Source organism: Vigna umbellata, chromosome 2 (assembly GCF_029865625.1).
Source record: "Vigna umbellata cultivar VRB3 chromosome 2, Vumbellata_1.0, whole genome shotgun sequence".
Lineage (NCBI taxonomy): Eukaryota > Viridiplantae > Streptophyta > Magnoliopsida > Fabales > Fabaceae > Vigna > Vigna umbellata.
In genome coordinates, this window is record NC_142166.1 from 29,397,509 (window position 1) to 29,412,434 (window position 14,926).

At 40.9% G+C, this 14,926-nt stretch overlaps 2 protein-coding genes across 3 annotated transcripts; one reads left to right on the forward strand and one right to left on the reverse strand.

Annotated features, from left to right (window-relative positions):
* Positions 1-1,810: 1,810 nt before the first annotated feature.
* LOC148203761 (uncharacterized) lies at positions 1,811-3,392 on the forward strand. 2 transcript variants are annotated; one of them, XM_088105629.1, is made up of 2 exons: positions 1,811-2,423; positions 2,967-3,392. In XM_088105629.1, exons 1-2 carry the CDS (start codon positions 1,829-1,831, stop codon positions 3,356-3,358), a joined length of 987 nt encoding a protein of 328 aa, XP_087961755.1. In that variant the 5' UTR covers positions 1,811-1,828; the 3' UTR covers positions 3,359-3,392. The 2 variants fall into 2 exon arrangements, with proteins under 2 accessions (XP_087961755.1, XP_087961756.1); XM_088105630.1 differs by having other exon boundaries at positions 1,811-2,393; positions 2,934-3,392.
* Positions 3,393-6,330: 2,938 nt separating this feature from the next.
* Positions 6,331-11,753, reverse strand: LOC148203762 (uncharacterized). The gene is made up of 7 exons (XM_088107742.1): positions 11,731-11,753; positions 10,261-10,656; positions 9,702-10,155; positions 9,112-9,612; positions 8,162-8,535; positions 7,006-7,975; positions 6,331-6,651 (listed from the first exon to the last, which is right to left on the reverse strand). Exons 1-7 carry the CDS (start codon positions 11,751-11,753, stop codon positions 6,331-6,333), a joined length of 3,039 nt encoding a protein of 1,012 aa, XP_087963868.1.
* Between the last annotated feature and the right edge of the window lie 3,173 nt (positions 11,754-14,926).

A 14,926-nucleotide genomic window follows, 5' to 3' on the forward strand; every position in this document is an offset into this window, starting at 1 on the left:
CAAAAGAAAGAGCGCTACTAATCGTTTGCCTTTTTGAACGAACGTTCGGTCTAAGACCGAACGCCACTTAGGACGTACGTTTTTAGATCGAGACTCTTGGCTGAATTCAAAATCATAGAAATTGGGATTTATATAAGATGAGATATTTAAAGTTTATGTTTCAATAATTTGACTAAAAGTTCACGGGGATATTATCAAAATTCTCAATTCTCACACAACACTCGTGATGTTTACGTCTGGCCGAAAGCACAACGTAAAAATATATTAGAGGGCGTTCGTTCTCAAAGGGAGTCCTTTCCAAATGAAAGGGTCCGACTAATACAAGAATTTACTGATAATACCGAACGGTCAATGACCGTATCAATACGAACGTTCAAATTCATGCACTTTTCATATAATTCTTCTTTTACAGTAACTCATTTTCCAGTATAAACTTTCATGCATTAAATCAATCTTAACATAGTATTTTTCCATACTTCTCATGCTTTTAATCAACATCATATACTAACATTCAAATATCAAAATCATCCACGTACAACGTCACAGACCATTCATACACTCAGCATATAATTCCCAGTACATACATGCAACATTTTCATATATCATCTCAGAATCATAATCCTAAACTCCAAAGTCAAATATCATAAATCATACTTTCAAACATTACGTAACGCGCATGCAGTACAGAGATCATGTGAATTAAATTCTAACAAGCTTCCCTTACCTGGATTGGAAACGTGCTTTCGTTCTTTAAAAGAAAACCAGATCCCAGTATCAACTCTTCTACCCTTTTTCGTTCAAAAACCCAAAAACTCTTCAACTAAAAATTCAGAAAACCAATACTGGTTCAGAGAAGGTGCATGCAGATTTAAAACGAGCTTGCATGTGGAAAATGAAGAGTGGTTGAGGACGTGAAACTTACCCGTTTCAGAATCCAAAACCAATCGGTTTGATGGAAAGCTCACGGTGCAGTGCTGATTATCACGGTGCTGAAACGTGAACGGAGAAAAGGAGGGTGAGTTGCAGAAGAGGGAAGACGGAGAGTTCTAGAGAGAAGGAGGAGAAAAATGAGGGTTTGGTTTTCTGAGGAAGATGAAAGAGCACGCAGAGAAGGGAAGAGTGTTTCAGAAAATTAGTTTCTCTTCCCAAGTCAAACGGACATTCTCTCCTGCGCTGCCACTTGGCTTCCACTATCAAACTCAGAACCTTCCAATTTGACACCTGGCGGTGGCATGCAGAGTGAGGGCGTGTGCTTCTTTAATGGCACAGAACACGTGTCACACGTATTAATGGAAGCAGGGAGGTGACTAAGCAGAATAATTAATGGGGCGTGACAAGTGGTGATTGTATGAATGCATCTGTTGATTCTGAATCTGTATATGAACTTTATGTTGGTGATGAGAGTACTGAACCTCATTCTGAAATTGATTGTATTGTTGATTTGAACTCTGATTTTAAAATTGAACCTGCTGAGCTTGAAGTACAAATTGATTTCAGAAAGTCCAAAGAGTATTTGAAAAAAATGAGGGAAGCTGCCAACCATGTTTTGGTGCTTCAGTACTATGAAATGGACTTTTATGCTGATGTATGTGATCCTAAAATTGATTTGACTACGTTTGATCAAATGCTTGATGTGCCTGTAGAGGTTGTTGATTTTAGTCCTTGCTTTGATCATTCTAATATCACAAATTCAGTATTTAACATTGATAGAGTTCATATACCTGCATCTAGTGTTTTTTATGATTGCACAGATTTAAATGCACCTCTTGATGATGAATCAGGTGCTCATGATGATAGATATGTAGTTTTTGATGATGTGAAAGTTGATATGACTGATTTTGAAAATGCCTGTACTGATTTAGGATTAGAACTTGAACTTGAGTTTGCTGGGTTCTTAAACTCTTTAGAACTGAGTAATGAAAAACTCACTGGTTGTACATGCCTTGGGGGTGGTTGTGAAGTTTGTGAAGAAATCAGTTCTGCCATATGTTCTGCTTCTAACTATTTTGCAGGCGCCAAGGAAGAGATCATTATGTTCAAGCTGGATGGAAATGACCTTGATGAGGTAGCTAGTGATCAGAGAACACAGGTTTATTCTGAACTTAGCATTCCCATAGAATTCTCTAAGGTTCAATATGAATTTAATGCTTTGGATCTGTTTAAAGTTGAACCCATAGAACCTGCTCCAGATTATGTTCCTGTTATGCCTGCACACAGTCATATTTTAGATTCAGCCTGTTCCATTGAAAATATTGACATGCCTTATGCTGTTTCAGAGTTATGCACTGGTTTTGACATTATTCCAGTTGATGATAGCTTCACAATAGGTGTTCATTTAGCTGCTGATTTGATAGATGCTAGTGAGGTCATTTTTGAGGAGCCAGTACAGGTTGATTTTAAATTTGAGCTTCCTGTCTGTTTAGGTGAGGTACAAACTAGCTTTGATAATCTTATGGATGAGAAAACCTTGCCAGATATTCTTGCTGTTATACCTGATTGTACTGAAAAGCTGGATGAAATTTGCGTTGTAGAACATATTGATATTTCTGATGATTTTTATGATGTGTGCATTGGTCTGGACAACAATTTTGAGGATAACTTTATGGACTGTGTTGAGTTCACTATGGATTTTGTTGTTATTACTAAGGAAGAGCCAACACAGGTGTTGTTTAACCTTGAAATTCTAGTTGTCTTATCTGAGTTTCCTTTGCAGTTTAGCTCATTTGATTGCCTATGCATAGATCCTTTAGAGCCTGTTGTTAACACTGCAGTAGTTATTGATTCTAAGGTTCTTAGAGCACCATTTGAGATTGAATGTATCCATACCCCTACTGTTTGCACTGATAATATTTTTCCCACCTTTGATGCATTGGTTCTTCATGAGAATGATCTTGATTTCAGTTTTAACAAAGCTGAAATGTTTGATGATTCACTGATGAACATTGACTTTGATTTTGCTGTTGCAGCTGACATTACTAATATTGCCACTCATCCAAAGGAAGCTGCAGACACAAAGGAAGTGGTCATGAATGCAAGAGAAGGTATAAATGATGCTCAAAGAGCCTGGAATTTGCAAAATCAACAGCAAAGGCATGAGGAGATCTGGTTGCTGCAGCTGAAAGCATTGAATGGAGAACTGATGATGCTAAAGCAGAGAGCTGGGAAGGAGCTAATGCACATCTTGGCTGACAATGGAGAAAATCCAATAAGCTCTTTCTTGTCCCTTCCTTTAAATAGTAGTTATAGGTCTTTTATAGTAGTTTACATAGCTTTAAGTAGCATAATAAATAGTAGGGTAGATAATATGTTGTTTTTCATAAAAATAAAAAGAATTAACTTTGATTTGTGGCCAATCTGAATAAGTTCTTTGCCTCTTTAGTTTTGTAGTTTTACTTTTAAGTCTTGTTTCTGTTCTTGTTCAATTGCTGTTTTTTTTGTGTTTTTCAGTTTCTATTCTTGTACATATCTGTTGCTGTTTGATCTGAGTATGTTTTTGTTGATTAGAAAACCTTACTCACTCACACATTGAGGGCAATGTGCCTCTTAAGTGTGGGGGTGAGGGGTTGTAGTTAAAATTTTTGCTTTTACTTTGATAGATGTGTTTAGTATCTGTTTTAGCAATAAAATAGGGGTATTTTTTTCTGAACTGTTTTTCTCTTAGTTTAGGTCTGGTTTGGTTTATAAATCCCTAGAGTAGTTTACTGTAACATCCCAATAAATAGTAACTACCATTAATTAGAATTAATTACAATTAACAGTAATCAGTCATCAGTCTTTACAACTAAACAAGAGACAGAAACCGAACGGCTATAAGTTCCAGCGATTACAAAGTCGAGCCCCAAAGTAAACAACGAAAGCTAAAAACGAACGGTTTTACAATACAATAACCGAACGTCCAAAACGCTAATAAAACTACTAACAGCTACTAAGAACGAGCGAGCTACTGCTCGGCTTTAACTTCCACTTCGACCAGGTTGGCGTCCTCCAAATTTTCTTCTTCCAACATAGCATCAAGTGGCGCCTCCCCATCTGCTCACATCCACAACGGATGATCATTGCATTGACAAGACGGACATACATCAACAGTAGACAACACAAGGAGAGTGCAAGGGTAAGCTTAGGTAATTTAATTCATACATATCACATACAATTTTTAACACAAGCATTTAACACACAAGACATGCACCAATACGTATAAGCAAAATATAAATCATCCAACTACCCTAAGACAGACCGTCCGGACTGTGTGAATCCAAGTAACCGCAGGCGTTCATGCACCCGGTTGGTGTAGTAACTGGCATTCCCATCAGCTGCCAACCGAGGTTAACCCTAATGGCCTCCTGCCATTCCCACGCATGACCTACTCCCTCTACATGAGGAGAGCACTCACGGAATATCAGGATGATCAGCCATCAGCGATTTTTCCTTGGTCACACTTTACCATTCAACATAATCATTCATAGAGACGTTCCTCCTTGGAACGCTCGTTCAAATTCCAATTTCACAACTTCATCTCAAATATGGTTCGCATACTTCACAATTCCCTCAACATCATACTTTCATTCTTAGTTACACTTCTTTAAAATACGAACGTTAATTCACTGTATAGACGGACGCTATTTGGATAACAGGACGAACGCTATTTCGAAAGTAGGACGAAAGCTATTTAGAAAGCAGGACGAACGCTATTTAGAAAGCAGGATGAAAGCTATTTAGAAAGCAGGACGAACGCTATTTAGAAAGCAGGACGAAAGCTATTTAGAAAGCAGGACGAACGCTATTTATACGCGTGCTGAATAGGAGACCTTGCGTGATTTAGAACGTACGCTCATTATAAAGTCGAACGCTATCAACAACGAACGCTCGACAAAAGGTCGAACGCTAGCAAAGACGTACGCTCGACATAAGGTCGAACGCTAGCAAAGACGCACGCTCGACATAAGGTCGAACGCTAGCAAATCATTTATTCTTGTGAACGAACGTTCGGTCTAAGACCGAACGCCACTTAGTACTGACACTAAATTTAGGATTTCAAATGGGGACGCTCGTTCTAAGACAGCATCCTTTCCAAAACGAAAGAATTTAACTCTAATTCAAATTTAGAGAAGACGAACGGTAAATGACCGCACAAGGACGAGCGTAATTGATCAATCAGAGACAGAATATTTTTCCAGACTTCTCGTTTTACAATGACTTTACAGATTTTCATAACTTACGATTTCTCTCCACCATAATTCTCATACATTCCAGAATTCATATTATCATCTCATCAATATAAAATTTTCCAGTTCTAACATATCATCATCAACATCCAGTTCAAAACATTAACATTCCAAATCATACAGAAAATTTAATCATATCCTAAATCATGCTTCTACTTCTCTGCGTACAGTTCAACCAATAACATCATAAACATACAGTTCAAAGCATTTACCATCATATACAACCAGTACAACATACACGTACATGCATACTTCAAAATTCATATATTTCATACAATTCACATCCAACACACTTCCTTACTGTCATAAACATCAACCAAGTATTAAATCAAATTACTCAAGCTTCCCTTACCTGGTTCAGCAGTGACTTCCAAATGCTAAGGTTTCGCTCTTGCTCTCACAGATTTCTATCCAGCAACTTACACAACCAAATCCACTTAACCTAATATCACGAAACCATAGACAGATCAGACCCCTAACCCACGCATGCAACCAGAATTTTGGTTTGCAGGAACAGAAGAGAAGAACGTTCCAGGGAAGAGAACTCACCAGTCACAGAATGCAAACTTGATCGGTTCAACTGAAAGCTTACAGCTCCGAGAATGATCCTACGGTTTCTGAAATGGAAACAGAGGTGCTGGTGGTGAGTGATCGTAGAGAGAAGATGGAAAGGGTTTAGAGAGAAGTTGGAGAAAAAAAATGGTTAGGGTTTCGTGAGGAAGAAGATGAAAGCTTGAATTGAAGTGAAGCGTATCAGAGAAATTATTTTCTCTTCCTCGCCAGCCAGCCATGCATTCACGCACTGCCACATGGTTTTCCACTAACGTTTTAGAAGCTTCTGTCGTGACAGTAGAGTGACAGCGCATGCAGAGGGTAAAAATTTCCTTCCTCTACGCAGAACCAACGTCCAATCCACTGCATGCCACTTGTTTCCCACCAAGCTTTCCGGAACGCTCCCTCAGTGACACATGGCAGGCGCATGCAGATTGGTTTTGACGTGTCAAAACGTGTTTAATGGTGATTAAAGAGTGGATTTTGGTGCGTTAATTATTTAGGGCTTCACAATCTCCCTAACTACAAAAATTTTCGTCCTCGAAAATTCTAAAACTTACCAGTTAAACAATTGAGGGTACAGCTCCTTCATGGCCTCTTCAACCTCCCATGTTGAGTCTCCAGTCCTCGCATCCCACACCACCTTCACCAGATTAACTTGTTTTCCCTTGTAGAGCTGGATACGACTATCTTCCACTCGGACTGGTTGCATTTCCAGGGTTCGGTTTGGACGAAGCTGAACGTCTTCCAACTCCAGTACGTGTGATGGATCAGATATGTATCTGCGGAGCTGAGAAACGTGAAAGACTGGATGCAGGTTGGACAGTTGAGGTGGTAGGGCTAGTTCATACGCAACTGATCCAATCTTCTTCAGAATCTGATAAGGCCCTACGAACTTGGGTGAAAGCTTCTTTGGACGGAGAACTCTTCCCACTCCAGTGATTGGATTTAATCTGAGAAACACGTGATCTCCAGCAGCGAACTCCAAGGGTCTTCTCCTCTTATCAGCATAGGATTTCTGCCTGCTTTGAGACGTCTTCAGTCGTTCTTGAATTAGTTTCACCTTCTCGGTTGTTTGCTGAATTAACTCTGGTCCAGTGAAAACGTTCTCGCCTTCTTGGAACCAACACAAAGGTGTTCGACACTTCCTTCCATAAAGAGCTTCAAACGGAGCCATCCCTATGCTTGCTTGAAAGCTGTTGTTGTACGTGAATTCAACGAGCGGCAGAACTTCATCCCAAACTCCCACATGATCTAGGACGCACGTCCTCAATAAATCCTCAAGTGTCTGGATGGTTCGCTCAGATTGGCCATCCGTCTGTGGGTGATATGCAGAACTCATTCGTAGTTGACTTCCCAACTCGCCTTGCAACGATTGCCAAAAACGAGACGTGAATCTCGTGTCTCGGTCTGAAATGATACTCGAAGGAACTCCATGCAAGCGAACGATCTCCTTCACGTACAACTTTGCCAGATTCGTCATTGACATTTTCAAGTTAACTGCTAGGAAGTGAGCGCTCTTAGTTAACCTATCTATGATCACCCAAATCGAGTCATGGTTTCTGACTGTGCGCGGTAGATGGGTCACAAAATCCATAGAAATACTGTCCCACTTCCATTCTGGAATCTCCAATGGCTGCAGCAATCCACCTGGTCTTTGGTGTTCCGCCTTTGCACGTTGACAGGTTAAACAAGAAGCTACAAAACGTGCAATGTCACTTTTCATTCCAGGCCACCAGAATGATGAACGGAGATCCTGATACATCTTAGTCATGCCTGGATGCATGCTAAGACGGCTATGATGTCCTTCCTCCATTATAATCCTCTTCAGCTCACCATCGTTTGGAACGCAAGTTCTATCCATATAGCGCAGTAAGCCATCCGTACCAATATTGAATTCTTTAGCCTGATCTGTGCCGAGCGCACTCAATATCTTAGTCAATTCCTCATCTTCACGCTGCTTCACTCTGATCTGCTCAAACACATCACTGGAAAGTACCAGGTTACAGCATCTAATCACGTTCGCTCCCAAATCGAACCGTAACCTTAGATCTCTAAAACTTTCTACCAAACTCAGCTCCTTCACCATCATTGCCGAGACTCTCACAGCCTTCCTACTCAAGGCATCAGCCACCACGTTTGCTTTTCCAGGATGATATAACAGCTCGAACTCATAATCTTTCAAGAACTCCAGCCACCTCCTTTGCCTCATATTCAATTCCTTTTGATCAAAGAGATACTTGAGACTCTTGTGATCACTAAATACTTGAAACGTTGCTCCATACAGATGATGTCTCCATATTTTCAATGCAAACACGACTGCTGCCAGCTCCAAGTCGTGGGTGGGGTAATTCTTCTCGTGGATCTTCAACTGCCTAGAAGCGTACGCTACTACCTTCCTTTCCTGCATCAGTACACAGCCCAAACCTTGAAACGACGCATCACAATATACTTCAAAAGGTTTGGTCGTGTCTGGAATGACCAACACTGGGGCGCTCGTTAATCTCCTCTTCAATTCCTGGAAACTCTCCTCACAACGATCAGTCCATGCAAACGGCTGATCTTTCCTGGTGAGATAAGTCAGAGGGGCTGCTATCTTAGAAAATCCCTCAATGAACCGTCTATAGTAGCCCGCGAGCCCCACGAAGCTTCTAACCTCTGTGACCGAACGTGGGCGCTCCCAATCCAGCACTGCTTTCACCTTGGCTGGATCCACTGCAATCCCTCCTGCAGAAACGACGTGCCCCAAGAACTGGATTTCCTTCATCCAGAATTCACACTTTGAACGCTTGGCATACAATTCTTTCTCCCTCAACACGCCCAAGACAATTCTCAAGTGGTCTTCATGCTCCTCAACGTTCTTAGAATAGATCAGGATGTCATCAATAAACACCACTACAAATTTGTCCAGATACGGTCTGAAAATCCTGTTCATGTAGTCCATGAAGATTGTAGGTGCGTTCGTCACTCCAAAGGGCATCACCACATATTCATAATGACCATAACGAGACCGAAACGCTGTCTTATGAATATCTCCCTCCTTCACTCTAATCTGGTGGTAGCCCGAACGTAGATCAATCTTCGAAAATATGCACGCACCTTGCAACTGATCCAGCAGGTCGTCTATCCTTGGAAGGGGATACTTGTTCTTGATGGTCAGCTTATTCAGTTGCCTATAATCAATGCAGAGTCGAGAGCTGCCATCCTTCTTCTTAACTAACAACACAGGCGCTCCCCATGGTGAAGCACTTGGCCTGATGAACTTCTTATCCATCAATTCTTCAATCTGCATTTTTAACTCAGCCAATTCTGCTGGTGCCATCCTATAAGGTTGAACCGAGATGGGTGCAGCAGTGGTCACCAAGTCGATCGTGAACTCGACCTCACGGATAGGAGGTAGACCAGGAACTTCATCCGGAAAGACATCCGGGAATTCATCTACTACCGTTCGTCCTCCACTGCTCTCGTTATTGGACGAACGCTCAATTTCGCTGTCTTCATACGTCAGGATCAGAAAACAGCTCGCTCCTTCCATGATGTCCTCCTTCAACTGACCACGATCAACAGATAATTCTTCCTCCTCCTCTCCTGGAAAGACCAACTCCTTATTTCCACAATCAATGATGATCCGATTGGTGGCCAACCAATCCATCCCCAGAATTACTTCTAAGTCTTGAAGGGGTAAGCAAATGAGGTTGACCTTATATCTACGCCCCTCAACTTCTATTGGACATCTCACACAAACTGTGGACGTCTTAATCCCACCAGCCGCTGGGGTTGACACCACCAGGTCGAACTGTAATTCACTCTCCACTAACCCAAGCTTCTCAACACATGCCTTCGAGATGAAGGAATGAGTTGCACCCGAATCATACAACACACCACAAGGCTTTCCAAACAACAAGCAAGTGCTGGTGATGAGCGTACCTGAACGAGCGGCCTCAGCACAGTAATCGCATACACTCTCCCCGTAGCTTGTGCACGTCCACCTCTGCCTTGTTGAGCTCTCCCAGCGTTCGGCGGTCTCATTGCCGCACGTCCTCCCACACTGCACTCGTTCTCCAAGTGCCCATTCCTTCTGCACTTAGTACAGTATTTTCCCCCATTCAGTTGAGGACAAGCCCACCGAAGATGTGGTCCTCCACACTGAAAACATGCTACATTCCTTGACTGTCCAGACTGTCCGACAGTAGTCAAGGCTTGGGATCCACTCGCGTTGCCTGCTGGACGAGCGTAAGGGGATCCTCTCTGATTTACATTCCCCTTCGAGACAATCGGCCCCCTTACTGTTTGTTGTTTCTTCAAACGTTCCGCCTCTGCCAAATTCTTCTCCAACACCTTAGCCCTCTCAACCATGGCAGGGAATGTTCGGATACACAAACTGGAAATTACCACCTTCAGGTCACTGCGTAGACCGTTCTCAAATTTTCTGCACTGCCACTCCTCACTAGTGGCCATTGTATTGAAGCGAATCAAGTGTTTAAACTTGTTCGTATATTCCGAAACTGACATTCCTCCTTGGACGAGCTGTAGAAACTCAACCTCCTTGGCAAAACGGACACTGTCAGGGAAATATTCCTCATAGAACTTGTTTCTAAATACTTCCCAAGTAATCTGCTGTTGAGCGTCCATCAGAATGGCTCTGGCACTCGCCCACCAATGGCTCGCCTCTCCAGTTAACAAGTATTCAGTGTAGGCCAAGCGGTTCTCATCTGGACACCTCTTGGCATTGAATATCCTTTCCATATCCCTCAGCCACTGGTCAGCTTCGTCCGGAAGACACTTTCCACTAAACTTGGCAGGGTGATGCTGAAGGAAACTCTCCAAACTCCATTCAGCATTCGGTTGGGCAACGTTTGAAGAGGATGCTCCAGGCGCACCTCTAGTTGCAGCCAAGATCTCCATCAACTGCCTTTGCGTGTTTTCAGAGTTGACACGCGAGGCCTCCAAACCTTGCATAGCAGCTTGGTTTTGCTGCATCAGGGTGGCGTTCTGTTCCAGCAACGTGGTGTTCTGTTGATGCAGCCGTTCAACTACGGTTTCCAACAACCTAGTGCTGCTGGACGTATCGGACTCACTCGGTTGGGGAGGTGGAGGGAGTCTAGGCGCCATTCGTCCTCTGATTCATCAGAAAACTAGCGTCAGAATTGTTCAAAAGTTAAATGAGCAATAACTCATCCAGTACATAACAAGCACACAACGAAAGCAAAGTATGCTCATAACCCTACATGTCCTTTGATAGAACAAAACTGCTCTGATACCAATAAATGTAACATCCCAATAAATAGTAACTACCATTAATTAGAATTAATTACAATTAACAGTAATCAGTCATCAGTCTTTACAACTAAACAAGAGACAGAAACCGAACGGCTATAAGTTCCAGCGATTACAAAGTCGAGCCCCAAAGTAAACAACGAAAGCTAAAAACGAACGGTTTTACAATACAATAACCGAACGTCCAAAACGCTAATAAAACTACTAACAGCTACTAAGAACGAGCGAGCTACTGCTCGGCTTTAACTTCCACTTCGACCAGGTTGGCGTCCTCCAAATTTTCTTCTTCCAACATAGCATCAAGTGGCGCCTCCCCATCTGCTCACATCCACAACGGATGATCATTGCATTGACAAGACGGACATACATCAACAGTAGACAACACAAGGAGAGTGCAAGGGTAAGCTTAGGTAATTTAATTCATACATATCACATACAATTTTTAACACAAGCATTTAACACACAAGACATGCACCAATACGTATAAGCAAAATATAAATCATCCAACTACCCTAAGACAGACCGTCCGGACTGTGTGAATCCAAGTAACCGCAGGCGTTCATGCACCCGGTTGGTGTAGTAACTGGCATTCCCATCAGCTGCCAACCGAGGTTAACCCTAATGGCCTCCTGCCATTCCCACGCATGACCTACTCCCTCTACATGAGGAGAGCACTCACGGAATATCAGGATGATCAGCCATCAGCGATTTTTCCTTGGTCACACTTTACCATTCAACATAATCATTCATAGAGACGTTCCTCCTTGGAACGCTCGTTCAAATTCCAATTTCACAACTTCATCTCAAATATGGTTCGCATACTTCACAATTCCCTCAACATCATACTTTCATTCTTAGTTACACTTCTTTAAAATACGAACGTTAATTCACTGTATAGACGGACGCTATTTGGATAACAGGACGAACGCTATTTCGAAAGTAGGACGAAAGCTATTTAGAAAGCAGGACGAACGCTATTTAGAAAGCAGGATGAAAGCTATTTAGAAAGCAGGACGAACGCTATTTAGAAAGCAGGACGAAAGCTATTTAGAAAGCAGGACGAACGCTATTTATACGCGTGCTGAATAGGAGACCTTGCGTGATTTAGAACGTACGCTCATTATAAAGTCGAACGCTATCAACAACGAACGCTCGACAAAAGGTCGAACGCTAGCAAAGACGTACGCTCGACATAAGGTCGAACGCTAGCAAAGACGCACGCTCGACATAAGGTCGAACGCTAGCAAATCATTTATTCTTGTGAACGAACGTTCGGTCTAAGACCGAACGCCACTTAGTACTGACACTAAATTTAGGATTTCAAATGGGGACGCTCGTTCTAAGACAGCATCCTTTCCAAAACGAAAGAATTTAACTCTAATTCAAATTTAGAGAAGACGAACGGTAAATGACCGCACAAGGACGAGCGTAATTGATCAATCAGAGACAGAATATTTTTCCAGACTTCTCGTTTTACAATGACTTTACAGATTTTCATAACTTACGATTTCTCTCCACCATAATTCTCATACATTCCAGAATTCATATTATCATCTCATCAATATAAAATTTTCCAGTTCTAACATATCATCATCAACATCCAGTTCAAAACATTAACATTCCAAATCATACAGAAAATTTAATCATATCCTAAATCATGCTTCTACTTCTCTGCGTACAGTTCAACCAATAACATCATAAACATACAGTTCAAAGCATTTACCATCATATACAACCAGTACAACATACACGTACATGCATACTTCAAAATTCATATATTTCATACAATTCACATCCAACACACTTCCTTACTGTCATAAACATCAACCAAGTATTAAATCAAATTACTCAAGCTTCCCTTACCTGGTTCAGCAGTGACTTCCAAATGCTAAGGTTTCGCTCTTGCTCTCACAGATTTCTATCCAGCAACTTACACAACCAAATCCACTTAACCTAATATCACGAAACCATAGACAGATCAGACCCCTAACCCACGCATGCAACCAGAATTTTGGTTTGCAGGAACAGAAGAGAAGAACGTTCCAGGGAAGAGAACTCACCAGTCACAGAATGCAAACTTGATCGGTTCAACTGAAAGCTTACAGCTCCGAGAATGATCCTACGGTTTCTGAAATGGAAACAGAGGTGCTGGTGGTGAGTGATCGTAGAGAGAAGATGGAAAGGGTTTAGAGAGAAGTTGGAGAAAAAAAATGGTTAGGGTTTCGTGAGGAAGAAGATGAAAGCTTGAATTGAAGTGAAGCGTATCAGAGAAATTATTTTCTCTTCCTCGCCAGCCAGCCATGCATTCACGCACTGCCACATGGTTTTCCACTAACGTTTTAGAAGCTTCTGTCGTGACAGTAGAGTGACAGCGCATGCAGAGGGTAAAAATTTCCTTCCTCTACGCAGAACCAACGTCCAATCCACTGCATGCCACTTGTTTCCCACCAAGCTTTCCGGAACGCTCCCTCAGTGACACATGGCAGGCGCATGCAGATTGGTTTTGACGTGTCAAAACGTGTTTAATGGTGATTAAAGAGTGGATTTTGGTGCGTTAATTATTTAGGGCTTCACATTTACTATTCTTTCTTTAGTCTGTAAATACTTACTCTTGTTACTGATCTGTTTTAGTTTAGTTGTTAGTTTTGTTGATAATAGTTCTCAGGTCTTTTAAAGTTCATTCATTTTCTGGTTTATGTTGTTTTAGCTTAGGTTCTTTTGCTGTTTTTTAATCTGTTTTAGAACTTATTTTAGGTCCCTTTTCTTGGCTTATTTCTATTATTTTGTTTTCCTTATGCTAGTTTCTTGCTCTGTTTTAGTTCTTCATTAGTTTCTATTCTTCATTTTATTTTCATGCTTTGCTTCAAGTTTTAATTAGGATTCTTTTCATAATTTGGTTCTATTTTCTTTCTGCTACTGTTTTTGAAATTTTTCTGAATCTGTTATCTTTCTTTTTGTCAATTCTCTATTCTGGTTATATTGCATATGTCAGGTAGCTTATAGGAATAGTTTAGGTTTATCTTCTGTCAATATATTAGGTAGTTTAGGACTGATTCCAGGTTCCTTTTATTTCTCTAACCTTTGTTTCTATTCTTTTAGATTCTGTTTTATGCTTATCTTCATTCTTTGGTGATGTCATTCAAATTTTAGCTTTATTTCCTTAGATTAGAATTGTCAAGAGTAGACTTAGCTTTGGATTTGGGCAGAAGTAGTTCTAGCATTAATTTTTACAGTCTTTAGTTCATTTCAATTCAGTAATTTTTACATAGGATGAGTAGCAAGTCAGTTTTAACAAATTTTAAACCCTTGAGAGATTTTGGGCCAGTTTTTGTCTTTCTTGTGTGATAACATGCATGTTTAATTGTCATTCTGATTTTGCATTGATTCTTTGTGATGTGCTCGCTCTTGGTAACTTTAAATGTGATCTAGGCATCCTTCATTTTTCCAGTTTAGCTTATCCATTTCATTCCTTACCATTGCACCTTATATTGAGCTTTAGTTTTTTTTTTTCTTTGCTTTTCATCCATTTCAAGCCATTTCCCCCAACCAATCATTCCTTAGAGACTTGTGAGATGTAGGGAGAAGTCTAGAACTTGGTGAGTGCATGAAAAAGAGTGAGGCCAGAAGTGAAAAAGAAAAAAAAAATGTGTTGAAAAAAAATCTGGTTTGGTTGAAAAAGAAAGAAACAGGTTTGGAAATGAGAAAAATCAGAAAAAGAAATTGAAAAAGAGACCTGAAATGAATGAAATAGAAAGAGAACCAGAGAAAAAGAAAGAAAAAATCATCTGGCCAAAGTCTGAGAAAAATAGTATGTTCTGAGTTCTAGTTTTATCCCTTTTTCTTCACATTTCTCTACTCATTTCAGTTCCCATTCT

What these genes read in the sequence shown, in the direction of transcription:
- LOC148203761 (XM_088105630.1), top strand. Translation starts at nt 1,829, where the DNA reads ATGACTGATTTTGAAAATGCCTGTACTGATTTAGGATTAGAACTTGAA. An exon ending in TGAGGAGCCAGTACAGGTTG is followed by an intron (nt 2,394 to 2,933) that starts ATTTTAAATTTG and finishes TTGATGATTCAC; the next exon opens with TGATGAACATTGACTTTGAT.
- LOC148203762 (XM_088107742.1), bottom strand. Translation starts at nt 11,753, where the DNA reads ATGGCTGATCATCCTGATATTCC. An exon ending in GCTGATCATCCTGATATTCC is followed by an intron (nt 10,657 to 11,730) that starts GTGAGTGCTCTC and finishes GGCTGCAACTAG; the next exon opens with AGGTGCGCCTGGAGCATCCT. An exon ending in CCACTGCTGCACCCATCTCG is followed by an intron (nt 8,536 to 9,111) that starts GTTCAACCTTAT and finishes TTCTGGATGAAG; the next exon opens with GAAATCCAGTTCTTGGGGCA.